Genomic DNA, 21,075 nt, shown 5'->3' with positions numbered 1-21,075 from the left:
GTATGTCTACCCTTAATTAAAATCGGTTTATTTTTATGTCACTTATAGTAGATATAAATAATGATGTTGATACAGAAAATCTAAAACAAAATTTTTTATCTGCTTATATTTTTTGTTTTGATATAATTTTATTATTTTTTTGTTCGTTTATAAATAAATCCTTTATAATTTTGTAAAGTACTTTAAATGTATATTTTTTAAAAACAGTTAAATTAGAGTAGAATTCTTTAATTCTATTTACACAAATAGTTGTATACAAAGTACTGCATTATCGTATCATCTTCCATTTATTGCGGAAACAACTGATTAAACGTAAAGGATCCAACAATGTCATTGCCGATTTCTAAGAATATTCCAGAAAGAGCTTTTTCAATCACAGGCATTAATTCATGAAGAAAAGTGTCCAAATTTTTGTTGACAATATCATTGATCACCTTCACTAAAAACAATTTAAATTAAAATTCAACCAAAACTGCAAATACTTACACAACACTTTATCCCCATTAAATAAATTATCGAGTTGGACTTGTCCACCACCTATTTTAACTTTTAGCTCATTCGAAATAAACTTCAAATAAGTTTCACCGTTTTTCTCATATAATTCGCCGTTTAGAATACAAGTTGAAACGCAGTCGGCTGGCCACCAAGAAATATTTTTAAATAAAATGCAATTTTTTCACAAAATAGTACTTACTTACGTTTGCTTCCATATTTCCATTTCCTTTGATCGGAAGCAAGAGTAATTTTCCATCGACAGTATAGTCAGCGAAAATTCGCAATTTGGGAATATCTACATGAATGTGGTAAGTGTGCGAGTCTTTTTCAATGCTGAAATTTTGTTTAAGTTCGAATCGTTACAAATTTATTAATTACGTTAATTCTCTGACAAAAAAATCACTGCAACCATAGGCACTAACATTAGAAGTGACGATTTTTATCCCAGCTACTTCCTCAGATATCAAATCGTGAAAAATCAATGGTTCGAGGCTTGGAATGTTGTACTCCGCAACACCTTCAAAGAATAACCAGAAATCAAAAATATTAAATAAAATTTTACCTGTAACTAAATAAGGCCTTATATCCTCCACGGCGGCAATTAAACACTGTTCCAAATTTGGGTCATTTCGGTGGCAAACGTGAATAAAGGACGCTGAAAGAGTTTAGTTAATTTTGAGAAAGGGAAATTTTGGCACTCACGCAAATCCTCGGCGACAGTTGACCGAAAAATGCAAATAAATAGTGAAAATAATTCGAGGAAATGCATGTTGCACTATTTGCATGAAAAAATATCAGTTTCCTTTCAAAAAACTTTAGTTTTATAGGCGGATATCAAATTATTGGTTGCGTAGAATGATGCATTTCCTGAAATTGACAAGGTTGCAAGCTTCATTTGTGCTAAAATTATAAACGCACTTTGATAACAATTACAAACTGTAGAATTTTTATTTTTAAAGCGATTGATTTGTACGTCTAACGAAAATATAAAGAATCACAAGTTCACTTTTGACTCGACGTTGAAACTTTGAAACTCGCTTTTTTGAAGCGATTTGCGTGTTTTATGCAGTTTTTTTGGAAATTTGGGCTGCTCCCAAATCCTAATTGTGGTGTTTATTTGCCAGTAAGACAAATTACAAAAAATATTCAGAATTGTCACGTATTTCCTCTTCAACAAATAGGTATTACACAATTTAATAATAACACATTATGAAATGGTCAATTATCAAAAGTCTAAAAATCTTGTCACTATATAATTAGATTCACTATACAGGAGACAATCATAAATCATAATTATCTTAAATTACAAACTTATTGTAAAACACAATAATAATCAAATAAATTACAGAATTAACTTAATTTTTACGAGATCCAAGCGTCATAGGGAATATTAGCGAAGAGATTTTCTACAAAATTTCTCATTAAAACAATCAATTTTTTCTTGAGATCTGGTTTCATTTCTTTGAGCAGTTCTTGAGCATTGGAGTTGATAAACAAATTTAAAGCTGCCTCTGGAATAATTTAACAAGATTTAAAAAATCCAAATCGATAATATTTGACATACGTATCACGCTGTTGCCATTATGCACATTTTCCACCCCCATCCTAATGTCTTTCACACTAAAATCCATCTTGATTTGTTGTAGAGTCAGGAATGTGCGTTGGCCAATTCTGTGGGGACTTGCTCTTATGTAAACTTTACATTTAATCCCCTCTGAAAAAAATGTCAAGTATTGTTTTTTATTTTTGTCAAGTTGTCACCATATTCCCCCCAATATTCGCCACCCCCTGAAGCTTGAACGAGAATAAGGACTCCACTTGATTCGTAGTTGGCTCTTGCGGAAATTTTAGGAATATACAGGGTGAACTGGAACTGGTTACTGTCTACATCTGACCTGCAAAAGGACACGAATTTTACTTGAACGCTAACATTAAAAAAACTTAAAAAACAATTTACAAAAATTAATTTCACAAAAATATCTTTTTTAAAATTTTTACAAAACGAATGCATATTTACAATACTATTTATTCTAACTTAACCAAAGGGAAATTCTTATTTTTTTATTTATCGTCGTTGATTCTGCAATATCTATGTGCAAAAAAATTGCAATCCTACACGTATATTATTAAAAATTAATTAGATTTTTTTTGATAATTGCAGACTTTTCAGAACAAATCAGATATTACCATCACGTAGGTACAGCCAAAAATGGGCTTTCAGGAGGTGTAAAAAAAGGCAACGTTAAGATACAAATAGCAGAAATTATGTTAAAAAATTACAAATTATGTAGGTACAAATTTTAATATTTCTTTGTTTTGTTTGTAAAAAACACTTCCAAGAATAAAGGAATAGAATTTTTATTATACCTACTTGAAGATGAATATGAATAAAAGTAACATTCAAAAACACAAAAATATGTATTTGAAAAACTAGAAAACTTAGATTATTTCACAAATTTGTAATAAACATGTTGTTTTAAAGTGTTTTGTAAGATAAACTTAAAATATAGGGTATGACAGAACTCGCGCCCCAGAGAAAAATTTCAAGTAAGATAAGATACCAAGAACATGGAAAAAAGGTTTAAAAAATTCTGTGTCAAATATTTTGATATTTGTTTTTTAACATTTGATATTTTTTTATGTCTATTTAATGATATTGATAATCTTGTATATGATTTTTTTTAATTATTTAGTAAAGGTACAAAAATTTTGCCATTAAAAACCACAAATAATATTGAACAGAGTTACAATTTAGGATACAGCTTCCTTGTTCTCTCTTCTGATAGCCTGTGATAAAAAAACATGAAAAATTATTTTTCCAACAGAAATAGAGGCAAAGTGCAAAATTTAAAATCTCATAACTTCCAAAGGAAATAAAACCATTAAATTCGTCGCAACGTTTCGATATCTTTATCGTATCTTCCTCAGGCGAAGAATTTTTGTTGGCTGAACGTGGGAGGCATGGCACAGTCAAGGAAGAACTCTTCTTTCCTTTGTCCTGTATACCATCAACGAAATCAAGCAAATAACTTCCAAATTTTTATAGATAAAATTTAAAAAAATATATTATGTTCTTATCGTACATACTTTATAGTAAAATTGTTTTCAAAAGACCTACTAAAAATTTTATTACTTTTAAGTTAAATGCGGTATTGTTAAAAGTAAATCAGAGGGTAAACAAATCATAAATTAGTGGAACCCACCCGGACCCTGAAACAGGTTAGTTTTTAACAGGGCCGGATTACTAACTTTGTTTTTGTTTAAAATACTTGAAATGTTTTAATAGTTTTTGATGTAGTTGTTATTAAAGTCAAGTATTTTAAGAAATGTAAAAAAGCCAGGTGGTTATTAACAAGCTATTTATTATTAAATAAAGCTGATTTTTTTAATAATAGCTTGGTAAAACTCTACCACTACTTTAGTTTTAAATACGGCTCTGTTTTATTCTAGTGGGTGCAGCAACACTTGCAAAGGATCGTGCCATTTATGGAGGGTTACAAATTCAAGCCGTTGTTTGGTTAATCCCTTATAATGTGTCATAAAATTTTTAGTAGGTCTTATGAAATCGATTTTACTTTACATGGCTTTTTTCCCTAGGGCGCGAGTTCTGGCGCACCCTGCATATGTATACATTTGTATTCTACTATTATATTACGAGTACTTTTATTTAGAATCACTATAGTAATATGTCGATTCTTAACCTTTTGAAGGTCAGGAAATATGTCATTGCATCCCTTGGTTGCGAAGTAATTTATCATGTATTATTACTAAGGTTATAAGCTTATCAAATGTTAAAAACGCAGTTTGTTTGCATATAAATTAAATAAAAATTCTAATTAGCACTATAATTTAATATTTATCCTAAAAAAATCTTAAAGTTCAAACTTAAAACTCATTATTTATAAAAAAAGTAATTTTAATTTGTTTGTTATTGATGAATTTAAATGGTGATAATAATATTGCTCTTTTGTAAGCACATGAAAGTCAAATCCTTCATGATTCAGTGAAAACATAATTTTTCTGTCTTCAACTAATTTCAAAACTTATTTCGCGTCATTATTTTTAGAAATCTTTGAATGAAAGTGATGTTTTCATATATATTTTTTTAATTCTGTAATTTACTGACCATAATTAAACCAATAATCATAAACCTATGAAAGTAATAATAGCATAATAATATCATGAAACCAAATAAAAGTAGGACAACGAACTTGAAGAAACTCGAAAGACACGAAATAAAGTTAAAAAAGAAACGAAAACGTCATACCTAACGCCTGTTACGGTGATGTTACTGACCCCATAAGCGTGAATGTTTCTAAACGACGCCCTATATCCATCAGGTCCACTTCCTAAAGCGATTCCAATTTCGTCAATGATGATTGGTTCTGGTTCCGTTATTCCCAGTTCAGGAATTCCTCTTTTCATATTCGCAACAAGAAAATTTGCGGATTGTTTCAAACAAACATTTATATTTGGATCGTCTCTTTGACATTGCTTTATGAAATAGAGTGCTGGAACATGTAATTAGAGCATTTTCAAAATAATCGCTAAGTATTTGCTTAATTCCAAGCAAAAACTCGGTCAACGCGAAAGTGTCATTAGCACCTAATTGTGTGACGATTGAGTACACTGAACTAACAGTAAAGATAAAATTATATGATTGACGAAATGGGTTAGTGGTGAAATCACAATTAAAATGTACGGCCTGAATTTTGTTTTTGAAAATTAATCATTTCATAAAAAAATAGTCGAAACTTAAAAAATCAAATAAAGTACTTACGGTCTTGAGCAAAACAACAGTGCATCGAGAAAATTATAGACACAATAAAAATTTTTAATTTTGTCATATTTAATCTAATAAAGATATTCCTCCACTTCTGAAGATACTCTTGCACCAACTGACCTCGTAGAGGTACGACCGTGACTTTGAACTCGGTCATGGAGGGGACTTTTATATCCGAAGAAATTGTAAAATGAATTAATTTAAACATATTTTCAATAAAGAAATTATGAGAAGGGTAATGCAATGCTGTGTAAAGTGTAATCATTCAGTTTGCCATTATTTGTAAAAAAAAAAAAATTGGCAAAAGGAAAAAATATTACACAGCAGTATAATTAATTCTTATAAAAAAGAAAAGAATTTTATGACTAGGAAACTTACATTTAACAAATTTTATTTTTATATTTATTTTTATTAAGTATATGTATAATCAATAATAAATTTAATTCAGTTTCACAAAATTTAAAAAAAAGTATTAGGTAATGTTATTTAAAATGTGTTTAATTTTAAAAATAATTACGACGTGTATTTAATTAAATTAAACCACACTTGACAGAACTCACGTTTATCGCACATACATTGTTTAGAACTTCATTTACATATTTCATGCAACTATTTTCATAACTACGTCAGTAGATTTTAAATTTAGTGTTAAATGCAGGTGACGTGTTATGCAAAAACCTTCATTATTATTAGACACAAAAACCAACAAATATTTTTCAAAACAGGTGTGACCATGTCATTGCCACTATACAAATTATGTATTTACATTTTCTAAAGAATTATTTGTATAGGACAAAAGTATTACCAAAGCTTTTATAATTGTTAATATTTAAAAAAATAGAAACATGAAAACAATTAAATCTTAATGGTCTAATGATTTGTTACGAAATGTTAACAGAAAATTAAAAATCTTCTGCTAAAATAGTAATTTCTTAAAACCAATAATTTTATTTAATACTGGTCATCTTAGTATCAGTTAATTGCCTCTGATTTATCGAGTAAAAGTAACCTAATTTTTTTAAGATTAATTTACTATTACCAGAAAAGCAAATTATAAAAGGAAGATTTTTGATTTTATTAGATTCTAATAAGAATTTGAAACTAGATTTATGTCACAAATTTACAACACACGTTACTATAATAAGCTATGCATTTAGATTAGATACTGAAAAATTTTACAGTATGAAATTTGTAAACCAAATAGTGTTTTACTTAAAAATCTTTCCTAGTTATTTCAATGTAAACCGGCTAAATAATTTCAGACAAATTATAATTTCCATTTAGTTTAGATCAAAGGTATTACTTAAAATATCTTTCTTAAATTGAGTTACTTTTTCGTAGATATATTTTTTATTATACATGACGTGAAAAAATTTCTAAATCAGAAAGTGGTTTGGTAACAAGTAAATCGGTAAAATAGATTATTCCGAAAATGATTATTCTATTAATGTTAACTTTATTTTTGTACCTATTTAATATATTTTTCCATTTTATTGATAAATTTGTTTCATGTTGCATTGTGTAATAAAAAATAAAAAAAAACAAAATCAAAACTCAAAAGAATTATTATTTTTAAATATTTTGTAACAAATATGTAACAAAGTAAAAAAGTACCTCTCCTACATACAAAAAAATAAAATAAATAGTACAAAATGGTATACTAAACTAATTTTCACTGCTCTAGTAACTAAATATCACTAAATTAACACAAAATAAAGCAAAAAAGTAAAAATAATGATTAATTGCTTATTGTGGTGATTTCTCTGACTGTCTAGACAACGGTACGTAAAATACTTCAACAGGTAGATGTGTTAAAAGCTTGTTTGTAATGCTCATAAAAAGTGTGGATAGTTTCTTCCGCAACTGAGGCTTCATCACTTTAAAAACTTCCTGTCCATTCTCTCTCAAAAACAAATTTATTGCTTGGGCTAAAACAATTAAATTATTTTAATAATAATTATTCACTAATGAAAAACTCACTTAAAATTTGGTTGTTCTTGTAGATATTTTTAACAGACATGTGTAAATTTTTCACTGTTAAATCCAAATTCAAGGAATCGACATGAAGGAACGTCAAATTCTCCCTCTTGTGCACACTGACCATCCCTTTAACCACGGCGATTATGTCCTCTGAAAAGTTTTTAACTTAAAAACTGTTCGTTTTAGTAGTTCCACTCACCCAACTGGGCGTTAAAAGTTCCGTTTCCACTAGCAGGTAAAATAATGAGTACACCACTGCTGGTGTATCTCGAGTTGATTCTCAATAAAGGAATATTAATTCTGGCTTCAAACGGTTTCCCATTTTCGCTCAATCTGCAAGACACTATTTAGCAACATATTATCCAACATTTGACTTACTTTAGCTTGGATAGTGTGAAATTACTAGCTCCAAAAATATCAATTTCTTTTAATGAGACTTTGTAACCGTTGGGTCCTGTCGTTAGAGACAAAGACAGTTCGTCCATAAGGAAAGGTTCCACCGATGGTAACTCTATTTCTGGAATACCGGTCGCTAAATACGGCCTTAGATGATGAACTGCACTTTCGAAACACTCGATGAGTTTGGGATCACCCTCGTAGCATTGCTTTACATAAGGAGCTGAAAAAATTCGTACAAAAAGATGTCAATGGCCCTTGTCTACTTTCCATCGTATACTTTGAATGCTCTCTTGTTTTTGCAGCGGTCGTTTAAGTGAAAGCAATATTTTTTTAATTGTTGATTATATGTGGTTGTTTTAAGTATATGTACATAAATAATAAATGTTTATTAAAGAAAAAGCGAAATTCTCCGAAAAAATTCCATTAGAAAATCGGTAAAAATTCAGTGTCCTTGCGGTGTTTTTCAAACAGACACTGATGAATAATACATTTTATCTAATCACAGATTGATATCATTAGATTTAAAAGCTTTGTTGTAATATAAGTGAGTAAAACGGAAATGCATCGCATGTGAGGGATAATAATCACTTCTTGCACAATTTTATTAGCAATTGTTGATACGTATTATAATTCTTGTTACTTTTACTCTTAAGTTAAATAAATATTTGTAATTAAACATAAAAAAATTACTTACGAACTGTATTAATGTCTAGAGCAGCTTCCGAAAGCACAACAGTAGTTGCGGTGAGTATAAAAAAAGTCAACATTTTGCAAAATCACTAAACAAAAATCGTGATTTAATCGAGACACTATCAGCAACGAAGTCGGTGGCGATTTGATGAATACTTGTGATAAATGAACTTAACAAAAGTTTGTTTTCACTTTCTCTTGTAGGTAGGTAATGGAATAAGCAGCGAATTCACTTAACGTTTCAAACGTGGTTCTTTAGTAAATTAATATGATTAGTTTTTATTATTAATTTGGAACATACTGTTCAACTTTCATGGTTTCTTATAATTAAGCAACGGTTGATATAAAATGTGGTGTTTAAATATCAGCAAACGATAGTTTCTTATTTTGCAACCTCATGTTGTGGGGAGTGAATTGAGTAATGCAATTTTTTTTCATAGGTGAGTAATTATAAGCCTTGATTAGTTTGTCTTGTAAAAAGTAGGTATTCTAATGTAAATAAATATTCTTGAGGTAGTTGAGGTATTTTTCAATTTAACTTGTGATTATCGCGAAATCTTAGACAACAAAGGATTAACATCTAGCAGCGGAATAAATTATTGTTAAATGTCGTGTTATTACAAAATATCCCTTCACAAATTGCTGGTAAATACATGTTTACGACTTAAATGGAACTTCTGCTGCGCAGAAAGACTTCCACTAAAAGTGGGAAAATTGAAAAAAAAATTAATTGTGTGTAGTCTAATCTAATCTTGACAAACACTAAGCTGACAGTAATCTAAACTGGTCAAGAATTAGACAAAAGATGAATATTCTAAAAACGGATATAAAAATATAGGTTTCATGGTTCAATTTTAACAAATATTAGACCAGTATTATAAATATAGCCTCAGCAATGTCATTCAAGAATATGTACAAGTGTAAATTTCGCAACAGTCGAGCAAATAATGAAGGCAAATGATTAAATAACACACTTTTTATTTCTGCTATTTTATTTTAATTAATTGTTGAACTGCTGTATCAAAATTAATAATACTTAAAAAATAGTTATTTCGGTTAGATATTGAAAAAAGAAAGACAAAATAATAAAAACAATAAAAATAGAAAATATACCTACATTTTTATCTAAAGTGATTTTGTATACGTATTGGGTATATTTATTATCCTTCAATTGAGTAAAATTGAAAGTAAATTATTAGCAATTTACTGGTACTAGAACTGGTAAGCTATACTTATAGTATAGTTGTTTTTATGTATCACAATAATCACAAATACTGCATTAACAATTTTAGAAAAATAATAAACAAAAATAAATTTATAAAAGCAGTTTTCTCTTGAGAAAAAAATTAAATACTTACAATGTGTCTATAAGTTACTTAAACTAAGGTTTAAGTAGGTACTTATTATTAATATTAAAAAGTATAAAATAGATTATAATTTTTGACATATTTATACAGCGCAGTAGAATTTTTATTTATGTGCCGATGTCGACAATTAATAGTTATTTATTCGACGAGTTTGAGTGTAAATCGGACGTTTTATTTGACCGAGTGGATTTTTAAACCACGAGTGTAACGAGTGGTTTACCATCCACGAGGTGGAATAAAGCGTCCGATTTACACTCAAACGAGTTGAATACAACATTTTATTCTTCGAATTAGACTCAACAAGGCTTAAACTTGCTTTAACTCTGTTGTCGAAGAATAAAAAAAATTGACAATTTTAGAATTTTTCTAAATGTTATAAATATACAGAGTGTATACAAAGTGGCGCATAAGCTCTTCAGTACGCTATAAAAACATTCCAATATATTCTATTATAATTAAAAAAAAAATTCTCAACTATTCCTACCAGTATGATGAAGAAAAGTTGAGAATTTTTTTTTATTTCTTTTTTTTTAATCGGCGATATAACCCGAAAGAGACAAAAATCTTTTAGTCTTTCACATAAACGAAGCTGAAAATTATTGGTAAAAATCGGCAAAATTAAATTTTAAAAGTTATAATTTTTACGTCAAGAAAGCCGAAAACTTGATCTGGCAACGTAGTTAAGAATCAACTTTTAAATAATGTTTATTCACAATCACTAATGTAATATGCCGATTACTAACCTTTTAAAGAGTGGGAAACACATCATTAAATCTCATGAGGAGTAATAATATTGCTTCTCTTGGGTGATAATATGTACGATAGCCAACCTTAAAATTACAAAAATACCGGAAATTTTTTTTTTTCAAATTGTCAAGTTAGGCATAATATTTCGCTAAATTAGTATTCAATTGCTTTTGTAGCAGTTTCTCTTAATTCTGGGGGAGAACATTGCTCCATATTTCGACGACTTTAAATCAGATTTAAACATTATTTCAATATTTTCTTTGACATTTCTGAAATGTCAAAAATCAAACGTCATTTGGATGGCCTACCACGTTTGGACATTAACTTTGTTACAATTTTATTTTGACTCAAATTTTTGACTGAAAATAATGTGATTGTGAATAAAATAGCATACAAACCTCGGTGGTAATGGCATTACCCCTGGTGCTTTATCCAATCTCGTGGCTGGCGCCTCTCGATCGTATGCACTCGGGGTAATGCCATATTTACTACCTCGCTTGTAATCTACTATTCCATTGACTTTTGTCAAAATAATTATTGATACCTACTTGCTAGTTTAAAAACAGTTTTTGGTTCATTATGATGCGCTAAAAATATGTATGTATTCGAATAGTGTATTCGCAAATGTAATTTTAATATTATATAAAAAAATCTTTGGATTTACGATTGCTCTCAGTTGGCTCAGTTGGTTATAAAAGTAGTCATAGTTACAATAACTAAAATATACCAAGTTTATTTCACAAGAATTAAAATAGAGATATGGCGAATATACCTACCTATACAGAGCGTCAGAACTCGCGTCTCAGAGAAAAATTTCAGGTAAAATAAGATACCACAAACATGGAAAAATTGTTTAAAAAAAAATGTCAAAAAAATTTGAAGTAAAAAATTGTAATTTTTTGGACTGTGATTGATAAGAGAAAGGTTATGGGAAAAATAAAGTCCAGTTAAAAACTTCAGTATAATATGACGTTTCAATGGTACATTTCCATTTTCTTCAGATAAAAAAAAACAACAAAGGTGTCTAAAATTGATTGACGACACTGCCACGTGTGTGGTGGAAGGAAGTATTTTAGATACGTTTTTTTATATCTGAAGTAAATAGAAATGTACCATTGAAACGTCATATTATACTGAAGATTTTAACTGGATTTTCCCATAACCTTTTTCTTTAAAAAAAAATGACATTTATTTTTTGACATTTGACATTTTTTTATGTTTATTTAATGATACTGATGATCTTGTATATGTTTTTTTTATAATTATTTAGTAAAGGTACAATTTTAACAATAAAAACCACAAATAACATTAAACAGAGTTACAATTTAGGATACAGCTTCTTTGTTTCCTCTTTTAATAGCTTGTAGCAAAAAAACTTAGAAAATTATCTTCCAACAGAAATAAATAGAGTCAAAGTGCAAAACTTAAACTCTGATAACTTCCAAATTTTTGTAGATAGAATTTTTTTTTAACATTTTTTTCCATGTTCCTGATATCTTAGCTTACATGGCATTTCTCTGAGACGCGAGTTTCGGCGGACCCTGTATATTCACGATGTTGTCAGTTTTACCATACCACAGATTAAGGCCTGTTAACGAAGGATTTTTAAAATTTTTTTTAGAAGTGTCTTGGAAGGTATCCTACTACCAGAGAGCTTATGCGTTATTTTGTATAGACCCTGTATTTTGGGCTATGTTCTAGTCCCAGCGCCGCGATAAGATGAACCGCCCACATAACTATTACTACAAAAACCGACGGTACCGACACAAAAGAAACATCATCGGCTACAGTTTCAGTGCAAGATTTCAAAATGTAAAACAAAAAGCCGTATTATTCCGTGACCTTGGATCACCACTCCTTGACAGACCAGTAAGAATAGCAGGTGCAATATTTCAAGCAACAGGAACAGGAGGATCATTAACTGCAAAATTATACGACATCGAATCCGGAACAATTGACTATAGAAGCATGGTAACACCACCAGTACAATTAGGACCATCAGTAGGGCCAAAAATCAAACTATGGAACCAATCAGAAAATTTCGAAAACCGAGAACTAGGAGACGCAGTGCTAATATTCAACATAACAAACCAACAAGCAACAGACAATATGTTCAGCTTTTACTAAAAATTTTAAAACTCAGCTGATACTATATTAAAAGTCATTTAATTATTTTTTTCTAATTTTTAAAATCAGGCCATAAAAATTCTACAGCGTCTACCGATTTTTAAAAATCACCCTGTATTATTAATTTATGAATTTATTAAAAAAAGGTTTAAATATTTTGTAATAAAGTAAATGCTGAGTATTGTTAGTTTTTTATATACTACATTTGAAATTTGTTTCCAAAATTATAATACAATGTATTTAACGAAAATGTAAAACAATTAACTATCAATTAACAAAGCTATTATAAAAATATAAAGTAGAATTCTATATCAAGTTGTATAAAAATCAAATGCAACACAAAATACACTTATGGAATGTATTATGTGTTGCATTTTTCTTTTAAAATCGGTAAATTAGGACAATTTTATAATATTTTTAAAGCATCCAGCTTTTTTCGAAATAATAACGTTCATACATACGGTTAAAAAATACAGTAAAATAAGGGTGAATAGTTATTTTCGAGATAATTTGGTTTAACAAATCAAGTGATGGCATAATATGTTTTTCTAATAAAGATCGGAATTTTTTAAAAACGTTAAAAAAACTTACCCTACCTCAACCTAACAGGTAAACAATATGCTCCTAAATATAATAATATAAAAAATTGTGCAATAAATTTAAATTTAAAAAATATTTTGGTACATTTCTTTTATTCAACCTTTGCATAAGTTAAATTAGATAACAAGGAAACGAGAACGGAGAGCTCAGTCAATAAAGTTATTAATTGATTGAATTGAATTACTTCGTAATAGGTATGTATATCATTTTCCTGTGTTTTACTGTAAACAAAAAGTAGATGAATTCAACAACAATGTTTTATCACTCCAAATTGACCAATACGAAGAAACGAAAGTTTCAAATTAGCAATCCCTGCATGATTTGGAAAGAATCCATAATCTCGTCCTCTTATTAGAAAAACTTATAAAACAAGAGATAATCTAAATATTTAAGCTATTTTCCGTGTTCATATTACGTGTTGTAGATACGGTCTTGATTAACTTTATGGTTGAACGACAACTTGGGTTAAGGATGACTTCTAATGCAGAAGAATGAGAGACCATAAAATTTTACTATTGCTTTTAACAAAAGTATTACAAATGATTTCAAACAATGACTTAAACAATCATTGCAAAATCATTTAAGATGAAAAAAATGTTATATGCTTACTAATAAATATATTCAAATTAATCAGTTTTTGATGTTGATGGTAGAGTTGGCAAAATGTTGATCGGAAGTGAGAATTGAAAAATTAATTTTTTCTGGTTAATTCAAAAATTTCCCAATGACAGTGCAAAATCACTTTCAATTCTCGACTCAGTTTCTAATCAATTCATATCTCTCCATTACCTATCGAAGGAGAAAGTAACTTGGACGAGCAAGCAATAATTTCCCGGATTCGTAAATTCCACCATGAGTGGGGTATTCTTGTTCAAAATATACCACTTTCATTACGTTATAATCCTTTTAACAGAAACAATTCAAAAATGTATTAGTGCTGTTTGCAGCACCGTCGACACATTTTCCATTCAAGTTAAAGTACAAAAAGTGATCACAATTAAAAGAATGTTAGTCTTTATAATAGTTTCATTGTTTGCCAGTGTTAAGTGTCAGGTTGATTTAGGTATGTCACGAATTTTGACTAATTAACAGTTCAAATTAATTCTAAAACATAAAGGAATTTACTACAAAATTTGTAATAAATTGTTTTGTTACATAGAACTATAAATATTAATTAATAAATTGTGCGTTATTAAAAATTATCATCAATTAAACGCCACCGCTTTTTGGAAACTCAATTTGGCATAACAATGGCAAAGTCAACTTTCACATATTATGCAACAGTGCGTTTACTTCACGAAACAACAGTTTAGCACGTGCTTTTAGAAATTAAGACAATTCAAGACTTTCCACTAAAACAATAAAAAATTCTCGCTCCGCTGAAAACTGCAAAATAAAATTTATCGTTATGTTTAGTGAACTTCTTTGGAGAATGTCAAAAAACGGAAGAAACCTTTGATGACTGCGTCAAAGACGGATTAAATTCCTTGAGAGCTTACTTTAAAACAGGTTTGTATCTCCCTTGCGTAATAAATGCATCTGTAATAAGTGTTTTTTAGGGTTGCCTGACTATAACATTGCCCCTTTTGACCCATTTTTTGCGGCCGAGGTGCCGCAAAAACGGAGTGGACCTTTTTTTAATTACAAATTAATTCTTCGTAATGTCACAGAATCTGGATGGACCTCGTCTCAAGTTAACAAATTCAGGTGGCTGTTTTTTTTATCTTGTCCAATTTTCTTATTTGTGTTTTCAGAACTGATTTTAATAAACATTTCATCGAGTTTACTCAATTTTTTCCTGATAAAAAATTGAGTGGGTTGTATGAAATTGAAGGGACTTTCTTCGGTAACAAAATCACGAATCAAGGGTCATGGAATTTGAACTTGTTTGATTATGTACAAACCATGACGGTTACGAGAAAACCACGGCGAGATGCAAGTGGACAAATTATTCCAAATCCACCGCTGAAAGTCCAAGTTAATGTCCAGTCTTGCAACAAATTGGAACTTCATATTGGACATTTAGCTGGAGGTAGAACCATTGTTGGTTAGTAGTTTCAAATTTAAATATTTTTAAATTTAGAAATAATGCCATTTTTTTAACAAAAACAATCTCTTATGTAATATTGGTTAATCGAGAAAAAAATAAATAATAGTTATAAATAAAGAATTAATGATTATTACACAGGCTGTCACAAGTATTTTTATTTTGTGAAACTTTCTACATCTTTTTATGTGGCTTAATTTCTCTAGTACTGTCTATTTATTTTTACGTAGTTGACTTGAGTATCTTTTAATTTTTTTTTTTTAGAAAACATGTTGGATTGGGTCATCAACAACGCATGGCAGCCGGGTTTTGTAATTCTAAGGCCGCTGATAAACGATTTAGTAGCTACGGCATTTACGGAAATATTGAATAAAAATTTCCAAAACTTCCCGTTTGAAAAAGTGTTTCCTAATTAAATTTCATCACGAGTACATGTATTATTATGTCATTTTTCTTTGCACAAAATTTGTAAATTACAATAATTGACAAAATTACAAAAATTTAATTAGCATTTGGCAATTGTAAGTAATCAGTGCACATTACTCTATTGTTATTAATTATTGTTTCATAGAATCATTTGTAATATAATTACATATACGGACGCAGTTTTAAATTTTCATGTTGCCATAATTAAAAATTTTGTTCAAAATATGTTTTGTAAAAGCGAAATTATAGGATTATATTTTTGAAAGATTATATTAGGGAATAGTGTTCTATTTATTGTACTATAGACATTCACATAATCTTGTAATTACATTGCACCAATAGCATTCAAAAAAGAAATAAATTTGTACTTAAATTTTAAAAAAATTGTTTTCACTATTACTAAATAAGTAAATAAATAGGTTTATGTAAAGTAAAATTATTAATGTTTAAGCAACAATTCTTCTAGTCATTAAATTTGCATTGTAACACTACATATTATTAGCGTAACTTTAGAACATTAACAGAGCCGGGGATGGCAATAAGTAAATATTTATTTATAATAAAACATTATAATTAGTATGTTTTAAGTTATTTAGATTAGATCTAACAGCACGTATAATATAATTTCATTATTTTCTCTATAATGTTGGCCTGACATAATAATACGAGAGTTATAAATATAATATTTTTCCCACAAAAATATAAAGCAGCGTTGTAGTTTATACTGCCCCAGTTATTGATTATCCACCTACACCTTTATGTAAATTTTTACGTATTTGTATAAAATAGAAATTGCACGCAAAATAATCAATGAACGAGTTTAGAAAATGAGTATTTTTTGCTAAATCTGTTTTGTATTCTGTGGGTTTACTGCAAAAATTGTCCAAGTCGTTTTACAACTAAAAATAGTCAGAAACAAAATATCGTAAATAATTTTTTTACAGTGGTATTAGTATACTTAATTAAAACAAAATTTAAAAACAAAAGATTAATATTTATGAAAAATCGCACTACATACTTGTATTTCTGGAAATATACAGGGTGAGTCGTAATTAAGTGTAAAAAAATACCAAATAAGCTTTCTTTCTAGGTATGTCATTAAACGTCAAAATACAAAACACACAATGTAATTTAAATAGAACTCTAGCAACATTCTGTATGTTTGAATTAATTGTTTTGTTTTGGCTAAAAAAAGCGTGTTACATTTTTAAAACCTAATTATGGTTCCCTTAATATACATATAAGCATATGACTGTGTACCTACTACTAAATATACATAACTATTGTAATTATAGATAACTAAAAGAAAACTAATAAACTGAAAATTACTGGTATTAGTAGGTAGTGTAGAATTGTAGATGTATAATGATAATTACATACCAGGTTATCCAAACGTTTTTTGCTTAAACTATTTATTTTTTGGTAAAACTAATTGATGAATGATAAAGTACTATAAAAATGTGATGTTTTATCAAAAATAAAGTTTTTCGAAATTTTCTTTTTTTTTGAGTTCTACAAGATTTTTAATTTTTTTAAATGGCAACCCACTATAAAACCATTTTTTTCATGAACGTTATGATCTGAGAATTACAACTATTTTATATTAAAAAAATTTTTTTTTAAATAAATTGCAATTTTGACAAAAAAAACATCGCATAATTCAAAAACAAAACAAAATTTTGTTGTCAAAGAAAACGATCACATTTTGTATATTACTTTAATTTATATTAGTTATTATTTTCTAATATTATTTTTCAAATTTTCAAATAATAAAAATAAAACCGCTTGGTTCCATTCTTTATATTCACCCTGTAGATATAAAACGTTTAATAAATGACCAACTCATTGGTACGTTGTGTACGTTGTTTCAAGCATATACGAAAAAAAAAATTGAAACCATATTTTACAAAATCTGAAACCACAAACTTATTTAGTTCTTCAATTCACATTACAGTGTTTTTCTTTTGGTTTTCCTCTTTTGTCAAATCTAGTTCACTATTACTCAAAACTATTTTATTTGATATATTAATGTCAAAGCGACGTAGGGAGGAAATAGTTTTGAGAAATAGTGAAATACATTTGACAAAAGAGGAAAACCAAAAGAAAAACACTGTATTTTCTCAAATGTTCATATTTTACACTACTCTAAGTAACCCTTTCGTATACCTACTATGGAAATAAATTAAAGAGATAAAAATTTGTTATTATGGGTCAATAATAAGCAAGTGAGACATAAAATAAAAAATAAACTTTAGTCAGCTATTCTGGATTCAGTAATATAATGTATTTTTTAAATAAAAATCAAAGTTCGCTAACATTTTTGAACAGCTTTTTATTTTGGTTTTTTTAATTGTTTTACATATTTTCAACGAGCTTTTGCCGAATAATGTATTGTTGATTGCATTTTACAGGCGCGGGACTCATGAAATAAAGTGAAACACTTTATATGTGCAAAACGAAGGAACACAACTAAAAAATAATGTCAATTTAAATTGTTAACAATGGCCACATATTAGTAGATTAAAAATTTAACTTATTCTTCTAAATGAACACACATATTGCTCATTGGCAATTGTGTATCTCAGGACTTTTCTATCGTCATTTTATTATTTTTCATAATGTTTTTTTTTCTGTATGATCTAAATTCGTTAATAGGGCTCAGTTGTATGTAACACAGATTTTTCTTTTACCCAGAAATTAAATGTGACTTATTTCACCCCAAAAAATACAGTTGTGACGTTGTGTCGATAGAAATGGCACTGTGGAAAACTAGTTGGTTTAATAAAACCGGAAGTCAACAACCTAAAGTAGTTTTATTATTTAAATCAAATTAAATTTAAAATAAAAAATGAGTTATTTTAACATACACGTGCGAGGAAAAAATGTAACAATAAGTCTGTTTTGGCTCTTAAAATAAAAGTTAAAAGGGTGTGCTATGTCAAAATGAAATAGAACGAACAATTTTGAACCGATTATTTTTAAAGTATGGAACAGATGACATGTTAAATGATTCTATAAATACTAGAACACGTTTGTTACCAAAACAATCAGAACAAAATATTTCAAACTGTTTGAAAGATGTATGTTTTCAATTTTAACTTTTACAACATTGAGTAATTAATTTTTCACATTCATAACATTACCATTGATGACCGACGATACTCCGGAAATAATCATTAAACAAACATTAAACTAAAGTAAATAACGATACAAGAATAAAACAGCTGCTATTCCGCTTCTATTCTCACACGATATATCCTGTAAAAAATCCGAAACTTAAACATAAACTTTTGCTCGAATCCACACTTCCATTCACACAAACTTTTCCTTTCCTGCTTTATTCATTCGGCAAGTTTGTAAAGGGATAAACCCTAGCCACTACCATCGAAAAACACGTCGGACGTAAATAGCATCCATTCATAAAACCACTTCCGGTGCCAACTTCCCTCCTAATTCAATCTTTCCTGTTTTTAAGACATAGAGTAAAAGATTAGCCGATTTTTTGACGCCCTTCGACTTGTAAAAAGTGCATTCAACACGAATTCATTCATCATACATTAATAAAATGTAATCATATCCGTTTCCGGTCATCTTTCGCTCTTTTTAGTTGAGATGCGTGCTATTCAATTACTTTTAAGGACGTGAATCTATTCATTTAATTTAATGTTTATTAATAGCATAAATTATAAATCAATCTACCACACAGGTAAATTGATGCTAGATTTAACGCTTTTGTCATGACATTATTTGAAAATTTGAACTACCTGTTCAAACATAATCAGACCAACATCCGGATTAATAAAAGTTTATTTGCAAACGATATCACACGTTGACTAATATTTATTTTATTACCTGAAGCTACATGGTTTGTTTTACAATATCTGTAAAAACATATAGATATAGATGAAATTCGTACTATCAAAACTAATAAACCGATAGTTTAAGTTTCGAAACATGTTATCACACCATGCCCTATGTCATTAATACACCGGAAGTGACAAACCGGTACTAAAATAACGGAAATGTAACCTGAGATTCGTCTATTTTTTCCTCGTGAAACGGTATGTCATAATTTTTGAGATTTTCATGCACTCAACAGGAAACGTTAAAAATCCACATTTTAAATTAACTTGAATCAAAATAAGTCAAATAAATCTTGTTAGGTTTGAGATAAGGACAAAGAATGTGTTCATTGTCAATAAGAGAAAATCATTTGTATCGAAAATTGTAATTTATATCGAAGGACGTCTATCATATGCGTGATTAACTGTTTATTTACATAACATGGTGATTACATTGTTGTTATTCTATTGATTTAAAATAAACACGGTGAACACTTCCGAACGGTTGTTTCAAATTTGTATGGGAGACAATAGAGGCTTTTTGTCAGTCGGTCATTGAAAATTCCAATAATGGATTAGCAACAATGGAATACTTAAAATATGATGGCAACTACATTTTTTTCCATAATATTTATGTTTCAAAATGATTGACATCTCGATAGGTGTTGAGAATGTATACTCGTTTTCATATTAATATGCATCGAAGTAGTCGTTGAAAGGAATCATTCCAAGGTAGCAACCATGCAAAAATTCAAACAATCCTAACTTCAATCTTCCCTACAAATTATTTTTTCAAATAAATGTGTCTTACATGTAGCAAAAAATAACTAAAATTAACAACTTAATTAATATAGGGTAGTAAACGTAAAGATTTTTGTCATTATTGATGTGATTAAGTTTATTCTGAATGACATTAATTGACACTTTTTTGTGTGAATCAGCCTTTAACTAAAGCTGCATTTAGACTTCCACAACCTACTTGTTGCACATTAAAATGAAAAAGAGTATAAATCAGACTTTAATTTTAATTCCAAAAAGTTACTAATGTAAAGAGTTACTAATGTGAATATTCTTTAGATCATGATACTTCATAAAAAATGACATTTTAGTTGAATTCTGCAAAAAAAAAACCTATTTGTCCAAAAGAAATTTGCATGTTTTCGTTATGGTTTTGGTGAATATATCTAGAAGAAACGTGGAACAGAATAAAAAAATGGAAGAGAAAATGCACAAAAACCTCTTAAAAACGATAAATGTAACAAATTGTGAAATAGACGTATCTTTAACCAGTGGCTGCAATCGTACAAAGATAAACAATCTAGAACTGTCGAAGTACCAATGTTGCCACTTTAAATTTGAATTTCCATGAATTACCGAGATGTCTATCATTTTAAAACGTTCTATACAAATTTTCAATTTATTTAATGTTGCCTATTAAATTTTAAAATTACAGACCACTTTTATAAAAAAAAATATAATAATAATGTAATAATTGTACGCATGGTAAAAGGAAGGCATTCATTGGAAATTTGTAAAATATTTATAATAAGAAATATTGAATTCTTGATTTTG

General features: G+C 28.6%; 3 protein-coding genes across 4 annotated transcripts; 1 reads left to right on the top strand and 2 right to left on the bottom strand.

Annotated features, from left to right (window-relative positions):
- Positions 1 to 235: 235 nt before the first annotated feature.
- LOC123013884 lies at positions 236 to 8,663 on the bottom strand. The gene is made up of 14 exons (XM_044412738.1): positions 8,352 to 8,663; positions 7,637 to 7,877; positions 7,458 to 7,591; positions 7,259 to 7,408; positions 7,027 to 7,206; positions 4,763 to 5,006; positions 2,257 to 2,390; positions 2,060 to 2,209; positions 1,906 to 2,006; positions 1,198 to 1,270; positions 874 to 1,150; positions 695 to 828; positions 487 to 636; positions 236 to 439 (listed from the first exon to the last, which is right to left on the bottom strand). The coding sequence occupies exons 1-14, from the start codon at positions 8,422 to 8,424 to the stop codon at positions 288 to 290; spliced, it is 2,193 nt and encodes a 730-aa protein (XP_044268673.1). The 5' UTR covers positions 8,425 to 8,663; the 3' UTR covers positions 236 to 287.
- On the bottom strand, positions 1,735 to 5,473 carry LOC123012550 (protein takeout). The gene is made up of 5 exons (XM_044410557.1): positions 5,276 to 5,473; positions 4,763 to 5,006; positions 2,257 to 2,390; positions 2,060 to 2,209; positions 1,735 to 2,006 (listed from the first exon to the last, which is right to left on the bottom strand). Exons 1-5 carry the CDS (start codon positions 5,433 to 5,435, stop codon positions 1,858 to 1,860), a joined length of 837 nt encoding a protein of 278 aa, XP_044266492.1. The 5' UTR covers positions 5,436 to 5,473; the 3' UTR covers positions 1,735 to 1,857.
- A 5,407-nt stretch (positions 8,664 to 14,070) lies between the features above and the next one.
- Positions 14,071 to 17,157, top strand: LOC123012968. 2 transcript variants are annotated; one of them, XM_044411222.1, is made up of 5 exons: positions 14,071 to 14,251; positions 14,605 to 14,697; positions 14,748 to 14,895; positions 14,943 to 15,220; positions 15,500 to 17,157. In XM_044411222.1, the coding sequence occupies exons 1-5, from the start codon at positions 14,194 to 14,196 to the stop codon at positions 15,649 to 15,651; spliced, it is 729 nt and encodes a 242-aa protein (XP_044267157.1). In that variant the 5' UTR covers positions 14,071 to 14,193; the 3' UTR covers positions 15,652 to 17,157. The 2 variants fall into 2 exon arrangements, with proteins under 2 accessions (XP_044267157.1, XP_044267156.1); XM_044411221.1 differs by having other exon boundaries at positions 14,072 to 14,251; positions 14,943 to 15,235.
- Positions 17,158 to 21,075: the final 3,918 nt, after the last annotated feature.

Source organism: Tribolium madens, unplaced genomic scaffold (genome assembly GCF_015345945.1).
Source record: "Tribolium madens isolate multiple individuals breed KSU strain unplaced genomic scaffold, Tmad_KSU_1.1 Scaffold_96;HRSCAF=242;Tcas5.2_LG5, whole genome shotgun sequence".
NCBI classification, from domain to species: Eukaryota; Metazoa; Arthropoda; class Insecta; order Coleoptera; family Tenebrionidae; genus Tribolium; species Tribolium madens.
This window is presented reverse-complemented; position numbering and strand designations above follow the sequence as displayed.